At 36.9% G+C, this 27,531-nt stretch overlaps 1 protein-coding gene across 1 annotated transcript in view; it reads left to right on the top strand.

Annotated features, from left to right (window-relative positions):
- Nucleotides 1–27,531, top strand: part of ZNF536 (zinc finger protein 536) — a 193,777-nt gene that overhangs the window by 39,366 nt on the left and 126,880 nt on the right. The window contains exon 2 of the mRNA XM_013941099.1: nt 16,266–16,418. Within this exon, the coding sequence (XP_013796553.1) occupies nt 16,266–16,418 (153 nt within the window). The remainder of the gene's footprint in view (nt 1–16,265; nt 16,419–27,531) is intronic.

The raw sequence follows: 27,531 nt of genomic DNA, 5'->3' as shown, positions 1-27,531 counted from the left end.
TTTTATTGTTCCATTTGGTTAAATTTTCATTCAAAAAAAAATCTGTAAGAATAATTCAGGCAGGTCCATTCTTGCCAAAATTGGAGTATATCACTATGTCTTAATGTTGTTAAACTATCTCTATGAGGAATGTTTTGGTCTGTAGTTTATAAAAATAGATCTATATGTCACTTTTGGAGGGATGAGTAAGCTAAGGGTTCTGTTGCATTTCATCATGGCTTAGATAGCATCAAATTTTAACTCTACGCTAAAACTTTATCAGTGGCAGATACTCAAAAGGATCCCATTATTACCATTGTTACCTGAAGAAACTATGGTAGGTGAAAGAATGAAGGGTGCAAATATAAACTGAAAGAATATCTCAAAAGGTCAGGTCAGGAGGAGTTTCAGGGGAATCTAAGTGCCCAGACTAAACATAATGGGATTTTAAGACCAAATCTGTTTAACCCTTTTGAACGTTTTTGCCACAACATTGAAGTTCTAACTCAAGTGTTAGAGAGAAATCTAGAAAATACTTTTGAGGAGACTTTTACAACTTTAACCAAGCATATTACCGTTAGAGGTTTCTTTTCATTGGTGTGACCAGCTTGCCAGTGTGACCATATTAATCCACAGTTCTTTTGAGTGCTAAGAATGCAGCAAATCTGTAGAGTAAGAGAATTCTTCATGGAACTTTTGTAAAATTCCCTTCTGTTTTTGAATGGGGGAAGGCCTGGTAAAACAAGGTAGTGAAAATCTCTACTAAGGGAAAGCTGCCTTTACTTATGTTAGTGTGCCGATAGGCTCACTGAAATGGATGAAACTGCTTGTGAAGTACAGTGCCCTCAGTAAGAGCAGATGTGAAGGGATTGGTCCTTCAGAGGAGGACTGCACGACTGCTGACAGTTCACAGGCTCTCTCTGTCCTTCAGCTAGGCTCTCAAGACCTCAGCTGCACCATCATTGGGCATTAGTTGCACCATGTCCAGGAGTGAAGGTTGGGTCTACCATTGCTCCCTCAAGTGAGAGTGCCCACCAAAGTCCCCGATAATGCCAGAGGCAATGGGTTTTGCCTGTGATGTTGACAGCTGACTACTAATAACTGACCTTATGTTGCTTGTTGTCTGCCATCAGAAAACCTTCAGATATTTAAAACATTTGATGACTACCAACTTCTGCACCATAGATGAAAAGCAAACAAAGATTTGGACACGTGCCATCCACTGTCTATAACTGTGCTTTGACTGTGGTCTTGTGAGGCATACTTTTCAGGGAGTATTTTCAGTAATGCTTAATGATGTAAAGCATTCTCAGCCAGAAGTCTGACAAAGCATAATCACAATAAAGGTAAATGTATGGAGAATCCCTATGTTTGCTTTCATTTATTATAATAGCTGTAGTTAATATGTGGATCATACTGCCATTTTGGATCACACAGATTTAATTCCAAAAATTGCAATTATCATAGGTGAATTATATCTTATGTCTTTTCAAATAGATGACAAAATATATTTATGCTGTTGTTCCCTGAAGAAAAATAGAGGGATAAGAGGCAGGAGTTTCAGGTAACAATGTAACATTTAGTTGTCAAACTATGAATGAAATTGCCATCATAGGGACTATGTGTTTACTCTCATACTTCAAAAAACTGTGGTGAAAGTGTATCCAAGAAGAAAGGAATATCTTAAAAAAAAATCGAATAATATCGTAGTAGATGAACAGTGATTCAACATAACTAAAACAAATATTAGTTGAAAAGAACCCTGGAATATAGAGAAGGAAATACTTTGTTGTTTGGTTGGTAAGCAGCACACAGCGCAGCAGTACAGTGCCTAATGTTATATTCAGTAGTTCTTTTCTAGACTGTAATTTACAGTGGTCTACAACACTCATCATTGTCGTATCTGTACCTAAGCTGCCTTTCCTAAGTTGCATATTCCCATCATTGTTTATTTTAAATATACAGTGCTAGTCTCCTGATTAGTGTGCTTTGGCTGTGGTTTTATGATGAAAGTTGTTATGATAGCAGTGTAGAATCACTGACTGTTATTCAGTGACAGGTTTTGGTTGTCCACCCTTCATTAAAGTATTTCAGCGTATATCAGCAAGCCTTATAGCCCAGTCATCAACAGGATTTCTCCTTTGAAATGAATGTCTGTGATTCCCAATGACTGGGAGTGCATATCACATATCTGAAGCCAGAAAAAGACCAGTATTGAAACTATTGAAATTATTTTAGTTTTATTTGACCAGTTTACACTATCATTCATCTTTTCTAAACCCCATACATTACTTTGTTAGGTTGGCCAAAGCCACTGTAGACAGCTTTCAAATGTAATCAGTGGCAAGCCGGTTTGTTATGTACCAAATTCTGCATGGGCTTGCCAGGCTGTTGGAGTAGCTCCTACTAGTACCATCCTGAAAAGGCATGGAAACATGTGTCTCCACAAATGCGGTAGCCTGCATTCTCAGAGTTTAAATTAGTCTGTTCACTGAGATGATACTTATTGCATAGTGTCTTAATTTAAGATGGTAATCAACCTAAATTATAATCTGAAGCCCTTCTGAACTGCAGGGTAGGAGTTTGGGTCTAACCAATTTTCTACAGTTATCCTGATGCTTTTGTTCAGATTTTGGTCAGATTTTGTCAGAATCAGGGATTTATTTTGTACATCTAATTCATAGACAGTTTTGTGAGGGTTGTCAAGGTGTTGAAAATTTCATTAAAAACTATCCATTTTCATATCTGTTCAAAGTGTTTATCTATCTGTTTGGTCTACTTAAAGATTTCATCTTATATACTGCAGGTAATTTTACTATTGTTCAGAATAGTGAAAATTTGGTGAAAAGCTGATCTTCCTCCATATGCTGTGGAATTATACAAGATAAACTTGTGAAGCGTCATCTCCTTCAAATACGAGCTGTGTCTGTCATCCTCTAGCTCTAATAAGATGCATTTAAAATAATTATGGCCGCTTTGGAAGATGTGACGTTGCTGAGTCATTTTCTTTACAGTCAGTGTTACTTTGGAAAGGTTATGCATCTTTCCCTTATTCTCCTTTCCCTTAGAGATCTTCTTTCCTGCCCATCTTATCTTTCTGAGATAAGAAGATTTCTTTCTGTCAGCATTTGATTTCATCTGAGCATCCATCTGGTAATTTCATGTTAGTGGATGTTGTGTCATGGTTACAAGAGTGGTCCACTGTGCTTACTGATTCAGAAGACATTGAACAGAAAGGATGCAAAAGGTAGGAAAGCCGTTCACAGGGATAGGTATCAAACACTTTCAGCTGAGTGGAGATGAAAAGATTGTGCTTCAATAGGAAGGCATTAAGTACCTGCTGCTGCTTTGGGATGTGGGGGAATGGGTGGATCTCCAGGAATCTGATAAAAGGGTTTCACCACAGCCTCGTTTTTTCCATGCTGTCTGCCATAAGATTCAACAACTTCTTTTAAACATTGTGGTGCTGAAGGCTAAGTGAAAATTTGACTATTTTCACTCTGTTTCTTCTTATCCTCAGTTGCTTACTGCTAGGAATTTCATTTTGTAGGAAGTAAACCTGTGAACTCATACTTAAGATGGTGCTGTATGCTTTTGACTGTTTTCAAAAGGATCAGTCAGTACCAAGTACATTTGGTTTGGTTGCAAGTACCTGCATGCATTTGCAGTAGTTTGTAACACATTTGGTCCTGGGATGGATTTCCATGCAGATTTTTGCAGCCAGATGTGTTTCCTGTACCTTGCCATATACTTATTAATATATGGTACTGCAGATAATTGTCTCCAAAGGTCACATGTAAGCTCAAGATACTTGATTCAGATGATGGTCTGAATATTTCCAGAATGTTTTTCATAGTATTTCTTTTCTCCGAGGTGGTCAGTAACAAACTTTGTGTCTTACTGTCATGGCAGAGAAGCTCATGAGAACATTTTGGCTGAGTTTCTGATAATGTTCATGGTGTGAAGGAACAGTGGCTGTTGTGCTGGTAATAGAAAAGGAGAGAGACTAATTCCAGGACAAGGCTGCTTTCAAAATCAAATGAGCATCATGTGATGATATGTGTATAATTTAAAAGGAAAAGAAAGGTTAAAACTTTGCACAGTCTGTCTCTCCAGTATATGAGATATGAAGCAAATGAATACAGCCTTGAATACACTTTTTAATTTTTCAACACTGTATTTTGCCAACTTTAGTTCACTCTGTTTACTGTTCAGTCAGACTGTTTTTAAATTAAAAAGGAATACATGGTTGAATTATTTATTAAACAAAAGGTGCTCCTGTGCATCCAGACTGCCTCATTTTTGAATTTCTTCTGGAATTGGAATTTGAAGAAACAGAATCTGAAAAGTGCACCACTAATTAGTTAAGGGATGGAAAAATCCTTCTTCTTCCAAAATAATTCTCCCTTGTCTCTGAGAGAGCTAGTAGACTAACTTAGGTCTGACCAGTCACAGAAAAAATGCCTGATCTTCATTTGAATGTGTAGTTCTGACCTTAGTGTGAAGTTGTTTTTTCAGTTTGATAGACTCCATATAGACAAAATGTTATTAATTTCAGGTAGAGGAATGTGATTCCGAAGAATTTAGTTTGAATTGCCTGCTAATTTTACTGATGGTCCTGATGGGTTAAAATCCATATTTGCTGGTGGACAAATATGGAGGAACTGTAAAGAAGTGGTAGGAGGTGTGCAATAACTTTGTACCATGCTGCAGTCAGACTAAGTCCTTCCGAGTTACCAGTTCACATTAGGATAATGATAAGGGTTTTGTACAGCTACCTTAGTTTTTCGTAGCACCCCTTATTGGCTCTGTGTTGGTGTTCCTGATTTATGGACAGCCAGCATTTCTTCTATTTTTGGATGAACATGGCTTCCAAGTACCTGATGATTTTGTTTCTTGTCCGCTTCCCTAGAAGAAAGCAACTTTTGACTGGACTGTCTGAACTTTAAATCACTTTGAACAATGGTTGCAGGGAAAGCACTAGCACTCTAGGACACGCTGAGAAGCCTTCAGTAAGTCTGGGGGCTGTAATCTTCCTAGCTTGTTAAAATGAGTAGGCTGTGTTACCTAGTATCGAAAGAGGAAATTGTTAACCCACTGAATCTGAGGAACCATCTGTCTGAGAGGTTGGTACTTCTTGTCAGCGATGTGGAACATGATAACTGTCTAGGGTAGTAGTGATAGAAGAAATGTGATAGGCTGAAAAAGGCCAGTCATGACAGCAGAGACTTTAGAGGCAGATTAATGAGAAGTACAAGGACTTGAAGAGCACCCAGTGACCCCGATGTATGATAGGGTAGTTGCAAGTCTCTGGCTGCTGAGAACTGAGCTCAGAAGAGGCCTGGGGAAGTAAAGCAGTGAGTAGTAGCTAGGGTGGCTGGGCACACCCTGGCTTTGATATGTGCAGATGGAGACCTAAAAGATTGCAGGGCCACAGTCCAACACCAGCACATGTAAAATAAGGCTCAGGATTTAGATAACTCTGTTCCAGCATACTGACGTGCATGGCCGCAGTCCAACTCCAACACATGCAAAATTAGTTTCAGGATCATTCCAGCATACTGAAGCCTATGCCTAAACCAGTTATTGCCACAAGCTCAGCTAAATCAGAGGAGAGAGTGTTTAAAATAGTATTCTTTCTTTTTCATTGCCAGGATAGTTTAGATAAAAATATATATATTTTCTTAATAGAAAATGGGAGTAGGATTATTGATATATCAGCTTCATATACAGCAATTTATATTTGTATTGCCCGAGACTAGCATGTTACAGTATTAGTGTACTGGAAGGCTATTACACAAAACATAGCTACACATTGACCTACTAGTGTACCTTTTGAGATACATTGTTAGTATAAAAAGATTAATGAGCCAATTCATATGATGCTGTGTTTAAAGACATCCTGGTTCCAGTATGTCGACAATATACTGCTAAAACAATGAGGAAGAAAATACTGAACATTTAAAGGATCCCTTCTCAAGATTAGAAGTAATGGATTTAATCAATACTTTTCTGTTATAACAAAACTCATGTAATTAACAGATTTTATTTATTTTTTTGTTTATAGTAAAAGGGTGCTAATAAAATAGGTTCAGCAGCTCAGAATTGCTCATAGGATTTCTTCAAATACAGCTCATTTTTCTTGAAATGGGGAAAAAAGTTGGAAATTATACAAGAGAAGTTAGATGGAAGAAAAATTATTTACAGAGGTTATTTGTGTTAGTTCAAAGCAGTCATTTAGTTTAAAGCAGCACTGGAAAGTAATAAGTAAGAAAATGTCGATATTGAAAAAGTCTGTACTATCATGATCTGTCAAAAGTTGTATCACACACTGCGACATTATTCACTTTTTGGTGGCTCTGTTAGCACCTCTGTAGTCAGTAATCTGTAAATGGAATGGCAGTCTTCTAATTTTTTTTCATTTTGTTGATGGGGAAATTATTAATTTAGCTATTTTAACCTGTACATTTATATTTATGTGACTGATTCTGTTGTTTTTTTCTTTCTTACTGGGGTCTACAGAAAGATATTCCTGTGAAAAATTTACATTTTATTTAATTAGAATGAATTTTTATAAAATCTGATGATCTGCTGCCTAGACTGTTGCACTGCTTTTGGCACGCTACCGTAAGATAAAAATAATGAAAACATTTTTTAAACAATAGTGTGCAAACATTTCTACAGTAGTACCTGATGCCTTGAGATCTACTTGCAATGTGTGCAAGTCTGTGGTTCTGACTTGGAAAAATGATTTGTTTGGTTTTGTGGGGTTTGTTTAAGCCCAGCAACTCAAAATGAAACAGTGTGATCATTAAATATTTCCATACAACTACTCAAAAGATTTTAAAAGACATTAACGGACTTTGAAAATGATGTGGTGTACAGTATTAATTTGTATTTTTGAAAATCTTGCAGAGTCTACATGGTTGAGCACAGTGGAAGAACCTAGAGAAAATGGGTTCAATACCACTCTTCATACTGATTCACCAGTTTTCTTATAGTTTGCTTACTCTGTCTTGGATTTTCCTCATACTGTAATCCATACACTGTACCACATGGTTAAATTTCTCACATGTGTAGTTTAGGAACAAGACAGAGGTCATAATGAAGTTCACCTTACCCATTTGGTTTATTGTTATGTAGTGATGCTAAAATGTGGAAGAAACAAGGTGAGTATGGAGAAAGGAGAAGGCAATATATTCATTCACAGAAGTCTAGTGAATGGTTATTTTAGTTGATTAGCTAGCAACTTCATTTTCTCCCTCATGAAATTGCCTCCACAGATCCTTACTTCTGGAGCTTAATCAGCAGTAGCAATCCATCCCAGGAGTGGGAGATCAGGAGTACTTAATTAAAGAGGGACTATAAGGCAACTCTCCCAAATTGGATATCAGAACTAGCCTTGGCATCAGGAGAGCAATGTGAGGTAAAAGTGTTTATCAAGCTCCTTGTAGCTACTCTGCAAATCTCAGAGATGGGAATATGATGCAGACAGCCTGTAGAAGCTGCTATAACCTGAGTAGTATGGGCTTTAAGGCCATCTGGTACCTGAACACCTGCCTACAAATAACACATACAAATCCAAATGATGGTCCAGTTGGATAGCTTCTCTGCTTAGATTCCCCACTGGAATTTTGTCCAAAAGCAGTAAACAGTCTGTATGAAGTGTGGAAGGACTAGGTCCTATCTGGTCAGTAATCAAGTGCCCATTTCAGATTTATTAGTCAGGATCAAAGCTATCTTGGGTGAGTCAAGGATTTGGGTAAGAAAACTGGTGAAACCAACAGGCTTACATGAGAATCACAGACTATTGTTGGCATGAACGTTGGGTAAGGATCCAGAATATTCTAAGCCTACTTTAGAAAAAGAAAAAGAAAAACCTGAAAAGTTAAATGGTATGGAAAGTTTGCAAGCTAACATCACTATCAGAAATATCAGTGAACACCAGCGTAAACTTTGAGGAGAAAAGACATAAAGAACATTGGCAAACTACCAAGGAAAGATCTGTGAGTACACCTGAGAGTCAGATTTAAACCCGGCATAGCTGCTCCAAAGAATAAGTATTTGCTTTACTTGTGAAAATAGATTTTCTGTACAGAGAAGTACAGTAAGGTGTTTCTTGCAGCTCAGATGTTTACTTCCAAAGAAAGCAAGAACGAACAAAAGCTAATCATTGAGAGTAACTAATCTTACATTCAAGATAGCGAACAGACCTAGTGTTCTGATGAATGACAAAGTACATCCTGTTCTAAAGCATCCACTTTTCCTGTGGAAAGCTTATACAAGTCTAGTGGAATTTCATGAACATCATCTGGCAAACTCAGTGATTTAGGATCTGAACAGCTTTGATCCATACAGTCAGATAAAGGAAGTGGGATGTTGAAGCCATGAAACTGGAACAGCAGAACTGAAAAGCCAGTGAACGAGTTGCACAGTTCAAGAGTCTTGCATGCGAAGGACATAGTGAAGAAGATAGTAAGAATTTGAGACAAACTAGCAAAGGTGATATCGGAGGGAACAGTATAGCGGTCTGTGGTCATTTGCTAAAACCTCAGCTCTCAGCGGATGGCTGGAATTTCCCAAGACCTAGCAGTGATGCCCTAAAAGCAAAGACTAACCAAAGAGAAGCGCTCTTGTGGCTATGTTCTTTGTATTCCTGACATTTGTCTTCAGTGAAGGATTGTGCACAGGTCTGACTGCATAAATTGCAACTTACCCATATTAATTATACTGTGTGTGCATGTGCGAGTGATTTTAGAATGGTCCTAAGAGTCATGTGCGTTGGAGACAGGCTGAAGATGCTTGGTATGCTTGCATGTGCAAGTTTTCAAAAAATTTCTCAGGCACTGTTTTCAATTTCATTTTGATTCACTTTTATCAAACTAATATTACAATGACATGCTAAAGACCAGATTCAGATCTAAGTGTTGAAGCTTCATTGAATTTATTTGGGTTAGAGAGGTATGCAGTTGCAAGATTAAAGCTTTAAGCTTACTTTCTTTTTGTGTTGAGCTAAGAATATGTGTGATGGTTTGCAGAAACATGATATTTAACTGTAATCTTCTTGGGGCATGGACTGCATTCTGTTGTTTTGCACAACTGAACTCTATCATTGATTAATAAAACAATAAATAAAGAAGATGAACTATTTTGTATTTTATTAACAAGTTGCATTTCATACAGTATTTCATTTTGAATAAGTATAAAATCATACCCTAAAATGGTAAGATGTAATTGCTGATCATGTATCTCTTTGTTCCAGACACTTTTATAAAAGTTTATGTATTATGTATGATGTGACCTTCAAATGTCATGAATGCATTGTGCAATAAACTGTCAATATTTGTGGCTATAAGGTACTAGATGACTTTTACAATAATTGGAACAGCTTTATTAAAAGCTTGGATCACTCAGCTGGTTAAAGAGAAAGACACAGGCCAATGTTCATCTGGGACTTTCCTTCTGCCAACTATTAAATGAAAGATATTGTAATGTGCTTAAGATGTCGTCTTTTTTTTTTTTTTTAAAAAAAAGGCATGCTGTAAAAAGCCTTTTGGAAAAAATGCTGTCTCCAAAAAAACATTTTTTTTTCAATGTACATAACTTGCAGGCCAAACTGAGCTCTGTAAGTTAATGGCAAGTAAATAACCCTGTTTTCCAAGTACTACATCTGATTTTTTGTCTCTTTGGGTCACAAAATTCTTCAAACAAATCAGACAGCTAAAAAGATGTACTCAGAAACTGTGTTTGGACTTTGATTATATTAAAAGGTTTTAAGCATTTAGAGCAAAGTGAAATGTAAGACTGCTAAGAACTCCAAAATAAAATCTCTGCAGGGTATTTGATTAAAATGAAAAAAGAGGATAAGCAACATTTTGTTATAAACAAAAGCTTAATTTTGGTAAAGTGTCTATTGATGTCTCTGTGCTGTGTATATATACCGCCTGTTGTGTGTTTCTCAGAATGCATGCCACAGTGAAAAGCACTAAAATATAGCTGCAGTTTGCATATACGCAGTAGTGATGTGCAAAGTGTTTTGCACCCATGGGGTATGAAAACCAACAGTTGTGTGTCGTGCGCTTAAAGTATGAATAAGGTGTGTCTGGTGCCCCCAAGTCACCAGCCTACCTGTTACTAAGAAACTGCTTCGAATATTTTGGCTTCCCTTCTCTTATGCTTGAAAGAGCACCTAGATAGCTCCCCTGTAGCCTGAGGGACTGGCTATGACTGTCAGGTGCTCACTTGTAGGTTTTGCAAGTCTTACTTTGTATAAATTGATGTGGGCATTTTACCTCAGTTTAATTTAGTTTTTATTTTAAATTTAAATCTGCTAATGCACTAATTGGTAGCACAGGCAGAGCAGTTTGTGCCTTTTGTTTCCTGTACGATTCAGAGGACTAAGTGGGAAGTCTGATGTCACAAGTGGTATCTTTTTATTTACCAGTGGAACCTTTGGTATAATCTTTATTTCTAATAATACAAACAATGTGAATGCTGCTTTCTCACTAGTAGGCCTCCTTTCCAATTCTCTTCTAAAATAGCTCTGTGTTAAACAAATTCTCTGCCAATCCATATTAATGCCTAACAGTTTAAGATTCCCATATATGGTCATTATAAGACCTAAATCCTTGATGAAACAATAGAGACAGCAAGTTGTTTCTGACCTAAGACATTAGTAACTCTTTCTGGAGGCCTAAAATATAACTGTAATATTCAGTAATATTAGACTATTTCATTTTAAGTCATGAACTTCACTAGCAAAAAGTATAGTAACGTCTGCTAATAGGATTCTAATTTCAGATTATAAGCACTGGGCTAGATTCTATTCTCATTTACATTTAGACATATTAAATCAAAGCTACCTTAGGTAGCTTAAAAATATGGTTAATTATAGCCCTGTTTTTCACCATTTTCAATATTATTCAAACTCTAAGGAATAAGCAAAAAGGATAAAGGATGTTTTCCCAGAAACTTTCTGTATCCTATGCAGCTTCCCAGGGAATGAGGTGGTCAAAGTCCAGGCATACTTTCATAAAGGTGGCAGCAATGACAGAATTAAAATTTTGAGTATCTTCTAACTCTCTTCTTGGCATTAGGCTCAGAATATAATTTTTCCTGCTAAAATAAGTATTTATGCACACAATGAACTAATCTGGGTGGTTAATAGATCTTTAAAAAGTAACCATGGTCACTACCACTTCATGTAGCACCATGTTTCATTAACTTTTACAGGCAGTTCTACAGAACTACAAATATTTTGAATTTCAGAAATATATGAAAACATGGGATGATGTGCAGCTTTAAAGGCTTCCGGACACATTTTTAAAGGGATCTTTAAAAATATCTGAAAAATGTGCAAGAACAAAAACACATGGTATATGTGTGATTACCAGTTTTGTGAGTTGATTACCTTTTCCATGTGTTTGCCTGTTTTTGACTAATTTAGCAAATCCTGTTGACAGATTCCAGCTGACTTCACTGATAATTTAGACTGCATGAGGACTGCAGTTTAGTTCCTTTGAACATGAAAGTACCTCTTTGAGAATCCCTGCACTTTCACATGCATGCAGCAAATAAATGCTCTTGTAAAATTTATAGGACATGTATGTAGCTGCTCCTTTGAAAATTTGGTTGCTAACATGACTGAAGTCAGTGCTACTACCTAACCAACTGAAAACATTTTCCTTTTAAAAGAAGCAGCCAGTCCTTTTCTAATCAGGTTTATAGACTCATCCCAAACAGGTATGCCAGTCTTAAAGAAAATATATGGAAATTTCAGATAATTTTTTTGTGCTTCAGGTGATTGACTAGATAGCTTCTGCTTTGGGTATGCATGTTCATTATCTGCATAAATTTGTATTCTCTTTTCTAGAAACAGACACTGAGGTTGGTGCTATCTCTCTGTAGCGTCCCTATCCATCTACTGGGGGCATTAACATCCATGATTTTAGATCATTTCTAATACCCAATAAGATTTTTGCTGTAGAAATGAATTCAGTACTGTGCTTCTCATTTGCTTTCTTTTCACCTGCTACTGTAAAAGTGCTACAGGCTCAAGACTGTTTACTGAGGCTACCTGGCAGTGGGGAAGCCTCCTTTTCAGGTAACACATGGGACTTGCAAGCAGTCTTCAGCACTACACAGGCCATCTTCATGCTAAACAAAGGAATATTGTTTTTTGTACCTCTTCTCCTCAGAACTTGGTATCTGCCTGATGTAGGACTAGCCCTGCAAATACTGATCTTACAGATCTCTTACTTTTCACTTCTGTCTATGTAGCAAATAGATTTGCTCACATTTAATTTTGGTCAAATTGGCTGTTTGGTTATGTAGCCAACTACCACCTTCTAACATGGATGTTTAAGCTAACTTGCTTTCTTGCATTTGTCCCAGACTGAGAACATGTGTGCAGTCAGTTATTAAGTGCACAGCTGATGGAACGTAACTCTTTAAGATGAAGTAAGTTGCTGTTGCGTCTGAGTCCTTGGTAGGGGGTTGTCACCATCTGTAAGCTGTCAAGAGTATTTGTCCAGGCCTAGATATTTTTACTGTTCATTTTAGGCACGGAATTCAGGTGGATGGATGGACATACTTGGGTAACTAGGTGAGCTAGCTGCAGCCTCTCATCATGGGATTGGCTGTTGCTTTCACAATAGTGTATTTCAAGATTATCACTGAAAAATCCACATTGTCCAAAATACAGATTCTATAGGTAATGGTGCTCAGCTTGAGGTGAGCTGTTATAGTCTACCACATGAGAGGCTGCAGAATAAAGTGTGGCTTTATGGTCACCTGAGGTACACAAGAACATGCCTCAGATGTACATGTCACACCACCCTTTGCACCTCTTTCATGTGCTGCTGAATTTCCTCCTTGTCCTGTGCAAGAAGATAGATCTACCTGGCCACCACGTAGAACATACATACGAGCTGAAGGTCTCACAGGTGTTGCCTTCTCCTTACTCTGATACAAAAACCAGTTTCATATATAGAATTGCATAGTTTTTTACTCTCCGACCTATGACTTTTGCTGTGAGCAGATGCCTTTGAAACAGAAGAAAAGCTCCTCTTGAGTAAGTTCAGATAGAAGACTCAGAAGCCTTACATCTAGTATGTACGTCTTTACTGTATTTTATATTCTGTTCTGTTTTTTCCTGTATTGAATCAGGAAAGGTAGAGATGGGCAGGAAGACATTCAGGACATATACCTACCTATAATGGAAGTAGACAGCAAAAAAGCAGTCTAATCTCATGTACATCAAGTGCACATCATGTAGACCACATAACTCAGTGAACCACAATGACTGTAAGATAAGTAACTGTTCTCTTTCCTTCCTGTTTCCTTCCTGTTCTTTTATCCTTGGGCTTGAGCAGCCCAAAAACCTTAGCTCAAATCCTGAGTAAGTCATAAATGAAATGAATTTGGTGGGGCTGATCCTAGTTCTCTAGGTCTGTAAAACATTATCACGGTTTCACAGTTTGACATAACTGAGAGTTTCTGCTTAGGAAGGGGGTATCAACAGTAGGAGAAAGGGGCACATTTGAGGTTCAGAAAAAACAATTATTGATAAAGCTCTCTGAGGAAGATTTTTCATTCCCTGCATATACTGTTGTTGGCTTAGTCTAAATCCACTAGTTTGCCTCTTAACTCTTTCCTTGCAGGTCACTTTCCTTCTTCTGTTTCACTTTTTTTCCCCTTAGCTTTCTATACATTGTTTTAAGAGAATCAGCATAAGTAACTGGGTAGCAGAGTCAATGAGACTTAAGTGCATTTTAAAGTTAAGCAGATCTTAAGTTCCTTGACAAATAGGTTTGCCAAAACAAGCCTAGTAAGAAGATGGGATAGCATTTGATGAAGACAGACAGCAGCCTTGAACATAATTTTTCATTGTTTGAAATAAAAGAACTTAGTTGTAAAGCTGTTCATTCAGGTAATGATGGCCTCCAGCACTTCGGTGGGCTTTGTAGGCAGAGGAATTCAAAAGAAAACCCCTCAGCCCAGCTTTAAAGTTTTAGGAATGCTTTCACTGTGGGAAGAAAAATTCTTTAAGGTAAGGCCCCTGTTGGAGTAAAGCCTTTAGAGCTATCTACTGTATGTCTACTTAAATCTAAAGGAAAACTCTTCAGACCACCCACATCTTTCTTTGCTTCATTGTTGTTTTCAGTTTGCTTTTTCAGAGGGATTACTGCTAGAGTAAACTCCATCGTCTCGCTGCCTTGAAAAAATTCAATTTTGTGTAAAGTGAAAATTAGACTCTTAAATCTGCAAAGCAAGCTGTTTATCTTACAAATTTATTCTTTTTTATTGGGCCACACATATTCTAGATAGAAAGATAAAAGGCAAATGGGTAACAGGCCATCATTTAGAGTGACATATAGCAAAACATAACTAGTAGACTTATTTGGTATATTCCTCCTGAGTGGCTTGTTAGCTTTATCTATATATTTATCTATAATGTTCATATAGTATTTATTGAAAACTAAAATAAAATCCTGCAGTTTATCATCATGCATTCTGTATTTGCTTTTCAGAAATGCTTTTTACACTCAGAAATTTTTTTTTGCTCAAAGCAGTTTAGACATGATTGCATACAACTTCTGAGGTGAAAAAACTGGGATATCTAAACTCTTTGGAAACTTGGAATTGTAGACCAGCCACCTATATATGTTTTCCTGGATTTTGAAAGACAAAATAAACTCTTCATTATGTTACTTTACATACTTGTGAATAATTCAGAACTGACAGTTACTGGCCTTTTCACTTAAATATTGTGCTTTAACTCTACAGCCTGACTCAGACCAATTAGAAAATATTAAGCAAGAATATGATGTGAAAACTATCAGCTTTTGCTTTTTAAAAGTTAACTATAGCTTGACTAGATATATATCTAAGATAAGCATTTTACATATATTTTTAGATTTTGTTGTTCTGTATCACCCCCTTCTTTCAACTTTAAGCAAAATAGTTTAGAGTAACCATTTTATAGTAAACAGTGGAATGTCTGTTAGTATTACCTTTTCCAGAAATGTCATATTTGGGTCCATGCTACTGTGTGACTAGTTTTTATTATAGCCAAATATTTAAGTCTCTCTTATGTCCCATCAGTCCCATTTAAAAGGCAATGCTGTGTAAACTGCACTCTGTTTCCTGACAGCTTTAGTTACTTCTCAAATGGGCAGAGACAGAACATTTTTAGTCAGTAGTTTATGGTTGGAATAATCAAGGCTCTGCATGCAGATTTTAACTATATGCTCCCCACCTCAACATGAACCATATAGCTCAGGTTTTGCATACAGGTGTGTTAACAGATCCATCTGTGGTGTGCCAGCATTGTAAATCCATTTCAGGATTTCAATATTTGCTGTGATAATTTTTGGTGAAAACATGACCCTGTAAATACAAGATGATAGCTGGGTCTTGAATAATGACCTTTTAAAAATGCTCTACATTTTTGTAATTTTTATGTCAGTCTTTTGTAAGTTATTTTGTTCATAGCTTGCTGTAAGTTATTTTGTTCATAGCTTGGTTGAATAATAACAGCTTATTCAAGATGGCTGAGAATGAGTGTTTCTTTATATCAGGAGAGAGAAGAGATGTCCTGGAGTCTCAACCATCCTATTAAAATGCAAAGAATAAGTGTAGCTATGAACAGTGAAGGGAAAAACCCAGTGGCTGCGGGTGAGAGGGAGAAAGAAGCCCCCCTCATCTCATCAGTTTTTTCATTGACTTTCCTGTGATATTAGGTTACTCACTAAGTGTCATGTATCATAACTCTAATTCTGAAATGTTGCAGAAGAAAGTTGATTCCCTTTGTGTGTAGGCATTGCCACTTCTGTTACAAGTCCCCTTTTCACCGCAACTCTGTTGTTATGGGAGGTTTTAAAATACTTGATGCAAACTTCTTCCCTCTAAATCATACAGATTTTAGAAATAATTAGAAATTAAATAGATTCAACAAAGCAACATTTTAAAACTTTTGGCGGAAAAATTAATAGGAACTAGGCAAAAGAAGAAATCAAACCAGCTGCTGACACAGCTGTTTCTTTTCTTGTATAATTCAGTTCAATATAAAGGTACCATATGCTGCTTAAAATGATGATAAGAAGGATGAAATAATTTAAGAGAATAACAAGAAAATACATGAATTGTCAGCATTCTGTCAGATTTAAAGAATGAAATAGACAGGTGTAGTATTGACATGTTTAACTTTGTGTTGTGTTAGCAGTTTTAGTGAGAACAACTTCTGACATGTGCTGAAGTGATGTGAGAACATTTCTGTGTTGCAGACATTGGAGAAGAAGCTGGGAGATCTGTAGGAGTCCAGCAGCCAGCTTTACTGAGAGACAGGAGCCTTGGTTCTGCCATGAAAGACTGCCCATATTGTGGAAAAACTTTCAGAACATCACATCACTTAAAGGTCCACTTGAGAATACATACAGGTGAGAGGAGCATGAGAAGTGGAGCACACATGCAGTGTGTGTGTTGGGGCGGGGGGGAATATGGTATGTGGCTAGGAGTCTCAACTCCCGGTGCAGATTTGGACTCATTAGTTGGAGAAAGCTTTTTGAGAAAGATACACGACAGTCGTAAATAAACGCACAAGGAGTGTGTTGTTGGATAAAGACCATTTTAGTAGAATCATCTTTTCCGAGTTGATGTTATTTCTGTCTCCTTCCCTGCTTCATCACTGTTTCCTTCAATTACTCTTGTCCTTCAGTAGACATAAGCCTATTGGTTTCAGACTTAGTAGTACTAACTGCTTCAAAGGCCTTCCTTAGCATCTACTTAGGGATTCTGTATGTTTTGCTCAGTTACTATTTTTGTTCAATTTAACATGCTCATTTTTAACCTCTCCCTGGTTCATGTGAATGCTTCAGCTTCATGGATCAGCATTTTTGCATTAGAATTCACCAGACTTACTACTTTACCATGTGTTACTTTAATAATAGTAACAGCATTTCTATCCCATTGAGACCCACTGCTGGTCTGGGTTCTATCTTTATTTTGGTGTGTCACTCATCAGGTGGATTGCTCTGCATACTGGAAGAATGTAACCACTCCCTTTAAATTATAATACCATTTTTGTTTAAAAACAAACACGTGCAGCCTAGAATTCTCATAGACACTCAGTGTATGTTCAAGAAGGCTTACACATTCCATAATTAAAATCTGACATACAATGTTTATATCCTCAGGTCCTATGGACATCACTAGAAATTCATATATGACTCAAGGCCACAGTGATGCTGTTTTATTCCAAGTCTTAGGTATTGTAGCAGGCTTTTGGAGAGTTTACAAAGTTGGAGATTTAAGATACTTCTCTTTGTAAAAGAATATAGTGGGCAGTGTAATTGAAGGAGGATTTTCTTTTCAAACCTTTTTTAAAGAATTTCAGAATTTTTGCTGCCACTTTTTTAATCAATAGGCAAAATAGATTGCACAAAGAAATACTTTCCTCTATTAGTACCTACTACAATAAACTTCACTCTTTCTAGTAGTATCTCCTACTTAATAAGCTGCGCTGTTTATTTTTACTTCACTGAAATAGCAGATAAGCAGTATTTTCTTCTCTTCCCAAAAATGCAACCATGTCCCTCCTACGTGCTTGCACAGATGTAATACTTTAGTATTGGGTATGCAAATGTGAGGCCTGATTTTGAAAAATGAAAATGAAGGCTGAAAATTATTTAAAGGAAAAAATTGAGTTGAACAAATGGAACATTTTATTTATTATATTTTTCTCTTTCTTTGGATTGTGGAGTTGACCATGATGGGTTGATCTGAATTTGAAAATTTGGCCCTTAATGTAGTTTGTCTGTTTGGATTGCAAACAGTTTGGGTCAAGGTTATTCTTTTCAACGTGTTGGTCTTTGCAGAAACAGTGAAACACAGTGAAACCCCTATTTGTGTGCTCTCTAATGTAGTAATAGTAAATAAATGGTGATTATTTTATTGGAAATTAATCTTGTAACTATGAGTTTTTAAACAATCTGACATTTTTTGCTAATGGAGGATGTAAAGGAAAATACTTTAAAATAACCTGAAGATACTCATCTTTCCCTTTTGCTTTATTGTATAGTGGTCATTTGGTGGTTGTTTTAAAGATGGCAGTGATTATGCATTTGATGTCTGTGGCTTAAAACTAATGGAAAGTAAATTAATTGCAATGGAAATATTCCATAAAAATTGCATATTAAAACTGACTAAACAAACTTGAAACAAGAAAAAGTAAGCCTTATATAAAATAACAAAAAATTATGAAAACATCATACAGGCTGTTGAAACATTTGCAATATACTTAAAAGGCATTATAATTTTAAAATAGATAAAGATCAATCTCCATTAAGTTAAGAACAAAGTATTTGTAAATAATGACAAGAGTATGTTTAAATGGAACAGTTTTACATATTAGAAGTAATCATAATAAATATTAGAAACATGTAAATTGGCAAATTACTAGACTTATTTAGTAAAAATTAAGTTGCTTTGCAGTAAATGGAAATGATGTAATAGATACCAGTTATTAAACAAATATTGGTTAGTTCATACTTATCAGGACAGAGTTTCCTGCTTTTATGTCACACTCTGTCTTTATTATATGCCTGGATCGTATAACTGACTGATAAAAAACACTTTACTGTGTTTCTCCACTACATTAACTCAATTACTGTTCTTGTTCTCACAGCACCTGTTTGTTAGAGATGAGCTCAAGCAGTTCAGCAGAAGTCAGGTTCCTTCGAACATCTGTGTGTTTAGAGGCACACAAGTAGGTTGGTTTGGTATGCGTGCCAAGGCGAGACCCAAAGTGTGATCCAACCAGGAGGTGTTTCTGTGGCAATTGGCCCAAAAAAGCTAGGGAAGCCTTTTCAACATCCACAAGAGGAGGAAGCTGTCCTCTGTTTTAGAAGAATTAGCTGGTGGCTTGGGTTGCTTTTTTATTCCCTTGGATATTTTAGGATTACTACCTTCTTGACAGCTGAGTCTCAGTTTCCAGGTAGTTTGCTACCCTGTAATAAATTTCACCAGGAAAAAAATACAGTTTTATTTAGCATGCTCAGTTGAGTCCCAGCCTGCAGTTGTACCAGTTTCTTCTTAGCTGCCTGAACACTATTCAGTCAGCCAGAGCTTTAAGGAGCGGTAGTAAGATATGATGTCTGATCGTTCCTGTATGGAAAAGGGCATACTTGTGTAAAATCAGAGTTTCTTCTCCTTCTCGCTCTGAAAACAGTTGAAGGAAGAGAGTGCCTTTGCATGACCCTGAGAGAAGAGGAAGGAATCGCAGTGCACAAGGTTCTCAGGCCACATGGCTTACAGATGGGAAAGAAAGAATTCCCCACAGCCCTCCGACTTATGTTGACCAGTGAACAGAGATGGGCTACGTAGCCCTGCTCCTTCATACTGCCTGTGTCAACTTGCACAAACTCTCTGTGCTAAGAGATGCAGCAGTGGGGGCAAAGTATGTGTATGCACGAGTTGAAATCAGGTAAAGTGGTGGGGTTATACCACCCAAAGTAAGAATTTGGTCCCATTTCTAAAATTCTAGCAATCAAGAACTTATCCAAACCATGACAAAAAATAAATCTGAAAATTCTGCTATTTTCTTTTAACAGATGCCATCAAGAATAATAATTGAATGTAGTTATAGTTTGGTGTCGTTCTATCCTCCCCATACTCATATATCCTCAAAATAGTCTAGAGGGGAAAAGTAGATGAAGTACAGAAATTCAAGGTTAATGTTATTAATAAGACAGAATATGTTTGGATAGACAGTTGAATTCTATGATGATTTTAGTTGCCTAGTTATGACTGCACATTCGCATATTTCTCCTTTACTGTATTTCTTTTGTTCCCTATTTCCAACCTGCCAGGGAAGAGCACTGTGGTTCATAGTTTAAGGGTTCCAGGACAGTCTCAGTGATGGCATTTGAAAAGGATGGAGGGTCCAGTGATTATGAGGTTGGTCCAGGAAAAGAGAAAACTGGATTCCGTTTTTAACTCATAGTAGACACGAGTGGACTAGCCACTTTGTGATTCAGCTTCCTGGTTATAAAATAATGATAATACAGCTGTGAAGGTTATTACATGGAAGGCTCAGAGGTGTTCAGACTTTGTGAGAAAGAAAACCATCTAAGTATCTCAGACTCATATGCAGAAGTGTCCAAAGTTTCCTTTTTTTCCCCTCTGAGGCTAGCAATTTAGGGTTCCATCCTTCTAGGAGCTGAGCACCTATTTATTTTTGAGCACTCTCAATTCCCACTGAAACCAATTTGATGCATGTAGTTTTTACTGTACCTGCCTAGGCCTCTGTACAGCACAGAAATGGTTAAGTATAAAAATTAAAATTTCTTATGCTCTGCTTTTGACAAGCAAATATTAGGCAGAAGCTAGTTTTCAGATTAGCTCTAGTACCTCATGTTAGCAGTCAGAACGTACTGCAGATGTAGACCAGTTTGGGTTTGTGTGGTCATAAGGTGCTGAGGTGTATTCCCAGCATGGCTGGCACAGTCAAATCCCTTGAGTAATGACAACAGAATAATGTACATAAGCAAGCTATAGCCCCAAAGAAGGTCTGGGTTGTGCTAAACCAAAGGAACCTAAGACAGAGAGGCGTAGGGAGAAAAGGCTGTGAGTTTGTACATGGTATGTGTTATGTTACATGCATTAGATGCATTATATACATCGTACAGTGTTGCTGCATTTTCCCTGGGAAATATGACTGGCCAATTTTAAAACTTGCTTAGATGAACTGATGAAATACAGTAAAAATGGTGCTGTTTCAAATGATTTCAATTCACATTTTCTTCCTAAAAAAAGACTGCCTGTTGCCATTCTCTGAAGGCACTTGTAGTGGGATGAGCAATATGAATAATTAAGGAAAATGGGTATGTGTGCTCCAAGAGGAGACAATTTTGGTATTGAACATCCTTTATTCTTACATTTCTAAGATGAACTAAAAGGACTTTTCATTTCTCTAGATTTCTCCCGATTTCCCATCCTTAACATTGTACAGCATGCCTTTTCTCCTGTCTTAATGACATCCCAAACTTTTGTTGAAAATAATTGATTGAATTTAAATTTCCTTAAAAGTTTAAGAGGTAATGTTACAGTATAAATTTCCTACCAAACACTAAGTAGGGAAATATCCATTAGTGAAATTAACTACAGTTTCTAGGTAGCTAACAATGTGCAGTATACAGTAGGGCATGGCTAATGAACACTGCAGTGGGTGATATTTCATTATACAAATTAATGCTCACATTTTAATGGGAAAGTCACATAATGAATCTCAGCTTCAGTGACAGCAATTAGAGACACAGATTGTCCCCTTCTGGACAAGGCACTGTTTAGCAATAAGCAGCTGTGTAAAAAGTCTTCAGGTTTACAACATATATATATGCTTTGGGGGAATTAGTGTACAGTTTATATTAATGTACTGAGTCTTCCCTGCAAAGGAACAACCATATTTATCTCTCTGTGTTTTAACTAAGTAAAGACATGTAAAAAGACTAAATAAATATTGTAGATGAGATATAAATAAATGGAAATATTCAATTATAAAACTTTATAAAAATTCAAATATTTTGCTGTAATGCCTGGTGTCCAATAGAAAACTTTTAATAGCCTGAATCCAAAGCATCAAAAATCTTTCTTTCTATGGGATAGGGGTATTTCCATCTTATTTAATAGAGAAAAATTGCTAGTAAAGGAAAGTAGTAAAGAGAAGAAGTTAACTAGTATTTCTGACAAACAGATTAATTGTGTGGTGAAACATGTGCAGGATCCAAAAATAATCCTACAGAACCTTTGATATTCCATTTGGTTTAAAAAGTGTGAAGTGAATGATTAGAATGATAAAAGAAATTACCATGTAAGAATAGGCATAATAATGAACTAATTAAACCATACAGCAATTCATTTCTAAAATATCTACTGCACAATGGATAAAATAGGTTATCAATAACTGTTTCAATGGTAAAATAAAAAATGCTATAAAATGTTTTCAATATTTTCATTAAGCAGTATTCGCTGGAATTATAAGATGTTTGATTTCATTTGCTTTGCATGGAAGAAAACTATATCTTGTTTAGAAATGTATAGGATCAAATAGCAACTGATGCTGTGTCTGAGTGACTGTCATAAATCCAGTGGTGGCTGCCAGGGCGAGCAGTGGGTGGTGGGGTCCTGGTGCTGGGGCAGAGACCTCGCTGGTCTGAGGAGCAGCACCCAGAGGGCTCAAGAGTATGCATAGTCCCCACGCAAACTCCTTCAGAAGCTTGCTAAAAAAACCAAACAAGGGGGAAGGGAAGTGGAAGATGCATTACAGATTTTTTAAAAACTGTATGTGATAAGTATGAAGAATTAAATAAAGGTGCTCACAGCAGTAAGTGTAAATTGACAAGTACAGGGATTTGATAAGGGAAACTAAAGGTAATAGTAAACAAATATATGTGGCTACTAGCATTATGGAGAATAGGAAAAAAATTCTGTAGATCTGGCTGGTTTAACAGATGTTCTCCTCCTAATACTGGACAAGAATGGATAAAAAATTACCAGCCGTGTATAGAAGACTAAATAATCTGCTGCCCTTTGGTCAGAAGGAAGCATGACGACTTTATAAATGTTTCCAATGATATTGTACTTCAGTTCTGTCAGTAAGTAGTGAAGATGTTATGCTGTTGCGCACTGTGTTTTAATGTATTTAGAGTGAGTAAGACTGGATAACTTGTACATAAAAGTATTAAATGCATTGGCTGAATAGGTCTCCAAATCATTAAAGCTGATTTTAAAAAACACATCTTGCAGCATGGAGGAAGTTCCGGAGCATTGGTTGTAGTAGAAAAGCTCAAGCTGTTCTAGTATTTCCAAAAAGAGAGAATATTAAGACCTCAGAAATTATAAATGGGCTACCCTGACATCAGTTTCAGGTGAAATTACGGAATTAATTTGGTAAATAATTAAGAATTGGTAGCACAATTAATGTCAGTCAATGTATTTTATGAAAGTAAGTTTCATCAAGTTTCTCTGTGAAAGTTGTTGATATTTAGTTGATGAAAGACTTTTTGATATAATAAGCTTGTGAAAGTAGTTTTTTCTATGTGACATTGTTAAAAAAAATAACAATATATACATACAAAGTAGCACATAGACTGGCAGTTCCACAAGCAGTGTTTTCACTTAGTCTATTTGGTATTTCATCGTTATTTGGAAGAGTATATACAATCACTGTTGAGAAGGTTTGCCAATGGCACGAAAGTGGGGAAATCATAAAAATCACAGGGACGGACTGATTAGTCACTTAGTCAAGTGGGCTCTTTGGACAATATCAATTTCAAATTAACAAGATGTAAAGGAACAAATAATGGAGGCATTGATTAACTGGGCCTAGGATTATGGTAGAGAAGCAACAAAATGTGAGCTCTTAGTTGATTGCTGTAGCTGTGGGTATAAACACAGTGTTTGACTGTATAAGAAGAACAATATCAAGTTGAAATTTCGTTAAAGCTTAAGTGAGTACCCATAATGTAAAAGGACACTGAAAAATTTGGGAAGGGTGTTCCACTCAAGAGTGAGAGAAGGTGAAGAGGTGAGTGGTTTACAATCTGCAAGTACATTTCTTAGGGAGCAGATTTTTGATTTAAACAAATCACTTTAATCTAGCAGAGAAAAATGTAACAAGATTCAGTAGTAGGAAGCAGAATCTGGACAAATTCAAGTTAGAAATGAGGCATACCATTTCAATAGTGAGAATAATTAACCATTCAAAGAGTTTACCCAGGGACATGTTGGATTCTTCTTCCTTGCTGTGATTAAAACAAAACGGAATGTCTTTCTAAAGTATGGTTTAGTTCAAATTGTAGTTATCACATGAGGGTCTTTGGCCTGTGTTGTATAGCAGATCAGACTAGATGATCATAATTGTCCCTTCTGGCCTTAAAATCTGCAAATCCATTTATAATCTGGCTGTGGTCTCTTTGCACAGCCTGTAGCTGTCCTATGACTAGTATGGTTAGACTGCATTGTGCGCAGGACTGGTAGTTTGAATAGGTTATACATCTGTGTTGTTTATGCAACCGACTGTATAAATAGACCTGTTTCTACTGGGCAACATGTGTGTTTCCAGTTATCTACCAAGTTTTTGTACAGATTTTACAAGCAGCATTGAATTTTATTTTTTTATTGTATCCTGATATAAAGTAGTTCTTGTGAGATGGCTTGTGTCTTGTAAATCAGAGTTGTAGATAGATCAGAACCGTGATTATGTTGCCTAGATAGTTGGTCTGTATCAGATGGTTTTTATTGTACATATCAAAATCACTCTTTCTGCTCATCTGTGAAAAGGTTTGCAGGGATGCAAACAGGGCCAGAGAATTAGCAAGACCAGGATGGTTGTTACCTTTGTGAACTATGAAAAATGACTACTGTATATGAAATGCAGAAAAGTATTTGGAAAAAGTGATGTTCTCTCACCCCTAACTGGCAACTTTAATTTATGTGAACTAATATTAAGGGTTAAATAACTCATCCAGACACTGCTTTTGGCAATATTACCAGGGTAATCATTACACGAGGATGAATTCTCAGAAACCTCTCTTCAAAGTATGGGACACAAACAGGGTGTCTTCTAACAAGAACTATGCCTTAGTGCTCTTGTCCCACTTTGTATTCTTTGAACGCATACTGCCACAGTTGCACTTAGAGTCCTGGAAATTAGGGGTCCTTTAGGATTTCCACTGAAACTGTGGATTGGTTTTTGGGTTGTTTGGTTGAGGTTAATCCCCCCCCCCCACACACACACACACCAGCAGCTTAAAACTAAGTTTTGTCATTTGTACAGGGACTTATATGGGGCCTTGTTGGGTGTTAATTTGAATGGTTGAAATAGCATCTAAGTATTCTGCACAATTACTGAATTTAGAAAGTACTGAAACACTAAATTGGAAAGATTTGAAGATGATCAAACCTACTCAATGCTACTTTCTACTCCCAGTGCCTGCCCTCAAAGTAGCACTAGTTAAGGTTGCTTTGAAGTAAACTAATTGCTGGCAATATTTTGATTTAAATTAGAAAAAAAAAGTTTTGAGCAATTCCCTTTGAACAGTGTTATTTGGCCACTCCTGTAGTATAAAGGTGGCTCAGTGTGTTGCTACATGTTGAGTCCAAGTTCAGGCCTTCAGCCTTAGCTCACCTTTTTGGCCATTCAAGAGGTGGGAGCACCACAGAGTCAGTGTACTAAGGCTAGGAGAGATTTGGACTTTTAATCGTAGAGTCTCAGGCAGTGTTTTCTTTCCATCCATTGCTTATGGCGTTTTTGGTGAGCTGCATCCAGGTTTCCTTTACTGAAAGAAAGCTCACTCACTGGAGAGGCCTTTGAAAGGAAAATGTAACGACTTCAGGGTTCAGCAATTCAAAATAAAAGTACGTTGTTGTGCACAGTGCTTTGGACTGAAGATACTTTGTAAGCACAAAATATTGTTAGTATTTCCACTAGTTAGCATATTTTAACTCACTTACACCCATTTTTAAATATACTTCTTGCTGTGAGCAGCTCCTGCATGTTTATAGCATCATTAGAGAAGCCTCTATTGCAAAACTCTCCCCATTACTGCAGAAGTGCGTTACCCAGCGGGCCACACAGCACCGGCAATATTGGGACATGCTTTCTAATGCTGTCACTTGATGTGTAATGCACACACACACTGAACTACCATTAGAATAAAAGGAAGTGATCAATATAATTGTGTTAAAAGATTTCCGTAAAGGCATTGGGGATGCTGTGGAAGAGCTTTTCAATTAAGAAGAGTGAAAACTTGAAAGTGAGAGCATTTGACCTTATAAAGTCTGGTATTTGTTTTTCACCAATCTGATTAGTTCTTAGGCAATACCTGAAATACCTAAGTTGTGTCGAAGGTCACTAGTGACTGTTGTTTAATTGACAGTAACTGGTGGGACAAATGTCAGAATAGCAGAAAATGGCTCAAAAACATTGCAGTATGTGCATGCTGTAAAAACAGCACAAATGTTTGTCCACGTTGTGCCTGGCAGCACAGCTGTCAGAGTTTACACGCTCCCAAACAGCCCCTGTGGAAAGGCAAACAAACAAACAGCTGATGTCTCCTGTCCCCTTGGCCCTACCCGAAAATGCCTCCGATGGAGGGGGCGGTGAAGAGGCTCTCCCCTAGGAGGAGAGAAGTCAGAACTGATGGGATCCATCTCAGCTCCGTGATTCTTGCACTTCAGAAGTTGTTTGCTTTTGCATGACTCGCACTAAAATGCAGCCCCTAATTCTCATGGGTGGAGTGCCAGAACTTAATTAGGTGATTGTAAAAGACTCAGAGGTTGCACTGAAATGTTGAAATCTGATTTTTTCTCTTACGCTGTGTGGACCCAGGCCTAACGCATGAACCACGCTAATTACTACCTCTTCCTCTGCTGAGCACCTATTGTTTGAGGTGCTGCCCTTTTCTCCTCTAAAAAGGTCGATGAGTGCGGTTGATATAAAACTCTCATGTCTCACCGTTTAGCTTTAGGATTATATTATGGATTTAGAATTTCCACTGCTTATAATTTGCTTTAGCGCTGTCTGCATTACCGTAGGTATTCAGCCCCTGTTCGTGGTCAGTAAGCCTGTTCACGCGGTGCTGTGTGGCCATCCTGACTGTTCTGATGTTTGATCTCGTTAGTAAATTCATGTGATCAGGGAGAGGGGAAGCATCCCAAGTACTTTCCAGTCTTTCAGTTGAGCCCTTAGCTTAAACAAATAAAAAAGTTTGAAAGCCTTCAACTTCATTTTAAGTAGATTTTGAGGTTATTTGAAAATGAGTAACTTTCCCACTGCTTTGGTAAACTACATAATATTATACAATTTTTTTATTCTGGAGGAAGTTTTAGAAACAAATATTTCCATTATACCATTCAGAAGGAGCTTTACTGTCTTCTAAATCACTTTGGAGAAAAGGTCCGCAGAGAAAACAGTTTATTCTTGCTTTTGAGCTCCCTCATAGAAATAATTGCCAATATTGACAGAGCAGTATTAAAAAGAAGCTCACAGGTCCGAATCACAGGGGCAGATCCCTGTCTCTTTTAGGGAGTATTTCTGTACTTCTTCCTCTAAAAGGAACTCTTGATTGCTAACAAGTGCTCTGCACAAATTTAGATGTACATTTGTTTAGACACACATTCTTTTGAGGTATATATTTATTATGGTATTTCCATATTTATTATATGTGCAATATCTCCTAGCTCTTTTAAAGTATAGGAAGAACAATAAAAGTTTAGTATGGAATTCCAATATATATTTAATTCATGAAAATCATCTTATGTTTTAAAACACTATTCAAGCTGATCCTAGAAAAGCGCTTTTGATAGGTAAATTACACATTTTACTACTTGAGCATTAGAAATGCCATTAGTACAAATTTAAAGGACTGCAAAATCCAGTAGATAATGCTAATTTCAAATACAGAAACTAAATATATTTTGTACCTTTTTATTACTCATTTTCTTTTTAATTTTATTGACTACTTTTTATTTTAACTATATGTTCTTACATGC

This window comes from Apteryx mantelli, chromosome 10, assembly GCF_036417845.1.
Source record: "Apteryx mantelli isolate bAptMan1 chromosome 10, bAptMan1.hap1, whole genome shotgun sequence".
NCBI classification, from domain to species: domain Eukaryota; kingdom Metazoa; phylum Chordata; class Aves; order Apterygiformes; family Apterygidae; genus Apteryx; species Apteryx mantelli.
This window is presented reverse-complemented; position numbering and strand designations above follow the sequence as displayed.